Source organism: Ammodytes marinus, assembly GCF_949987685.1.
Source record: "Ammodytes marinus genome assembly, chromosome: 14".
In the NCBI taxonomy this organism is placed as follows: Eukaryota; Metazoa; Chordata; class Actinopteri; order Uranoscopiformes; family Ammodytidae; genus Ammodytes; species Ammodytes marinus.
The window spans coordinates 2118735-2120137 of record NC_137218.1 but is presented as its reverse complement, the minus strand read 5'-3'; the positions used below and the strand labels follow the sequence as shown (position 1 = coordinate 2120137).

The 1403-nt window shown below is 46.5% G+C and overlaps 1 protein-coding gene across 1 annotated transcript in view; it reads left to right on the top strand.

Moving 5' to 3' along the window:
* Positions 1-809: 809 nt before the first annotated feature.
* LOC307260588 (neuronal acetylcholine receptor subunit alpha-10-like) overlaps positions 810-1403 on the top strand; it is a gene marked incomplete at its 3' end in the record, with an annotated part of 21060 nt that continues 20466 nt past the window's right edge. Inside the window, exon 1 of the mRNA XM_080040861.1 lies at positions 810-912. Coding sequence (XP_079896987.1) covers positions 855-912 — 58 coding nt within the window. The 5' untranslated portion in view covers positions 810-854. The remainder of the gene's footprint in view (positions 913-1403) is intronic.

Sequence of the window (1403 nt, the reverse complement as noted above, 5' to 3'; positions counted from 1 at the left end):
GTACACGCTCTATCCACTACGCCACCGGAGCGACCCGACATATTTTAATTTTTTTAAGAAAACACTGTTGTAACGGCCAGTCAGTTGCCTTGTAAATGGCCCCTCAAGTGCTATGAAGGAAACGCTAAAATCCCACCATGGATATATCAGGCCTAATGGGTTTAGATAGCTTATTGTAGCTTTATTCTTCCAGCAGCCCGTGTGTGTGTGTGTGTGTGTATGTCTCTCTGTGTGTGTGTGTGTGTGTGTGTGTGTGTGTGTGTGTGTGTGTGTGTGTGTGTGTGGCACTAATTACCCTCCATACAGCAGCGACTGACCACTGCACTACAGCAAACACTACTGACCCGCATCATCTCTCTCTCTCCCTCTCCCCCTCCCTCTCTCCCTTCCTCTCTCCCTCCCTCTCTCCCCCTCCCTCTCCCTCTCTCTCCCCCTTCCTCTCTCTCTCCCTCCCCCTCCTTCTCTCTCTCTCTCCCTCCCTCCCTCCCCCTCGCTCTCTCTCTCCCTCTCCCTCTCTCTCCCTCCCTCTCCCTTGCTCTCTCTCTCCCTCTCCCTCTCTCTCTCTCCCCCTCCCTTCCTCTCTCACTCCCTCTCTCTCTCCCTCCCTCCCTCTCTCTCTCCCTCCCCTCTCCCTCTCCCTCCCTCTCCCCCTCCCTTCCTCTCTCTCTCCCTCTCTCTCTCCCTCCCTCTCTCCGTCCCCCCCTCCCTCTCTCTCCCTCCCTCCCTCTCTCATCTCCCATTCTTTCTTCCCTCCGCTCTCAAACAGTCCATTCCTTCAACACTGCATTTTTTCCGCCTCATAATCTAACAATCGATCAATATATTCAATAATTAATGAACTATCTTGAAACGCGATGAAGCTTGTCTGCAGTGGACCGGTGGTGTATCTCCTGCTACTCTTCTGTCTTCCAGGTGAGAACATTTACATTTACATTATCAAGTTAATCTTTGTTTATTTTCTTTGTTATGACTATGACTGTCTACGTCATGCCCCTGTAAAGCACTTTGAATGGCCTTGTGTCTGAATTGTGCTATAGAAATAAACTTGCCTTGCCTTGCCTATACATAAACTTTCCCTGTGTTCCAAATCTCATACTCTTTCTTTTTACTACACTACATACTAAAGTACAGAAGAGTTTTAGTCTTTTTTACTACACTACATACTAAAGTACAGAAGAGTTTTAGTCTTTTCACTACACTACATACTAAAGTACAGAAGAGTTTTAGGGCCACAGACAGGAGAGAAACAGAATCAAATAAGGAACATATTTTTTTTCAATATGTCGAGAAATGTCAAGAATAAAGACAAATACTCCAAAATGCTATTGGAGTTAGTGGGGCCATTTCTGTACTTTCAGCATACTACAATTGACGTGCATGTATTGGGACATCCTAAATCTTGT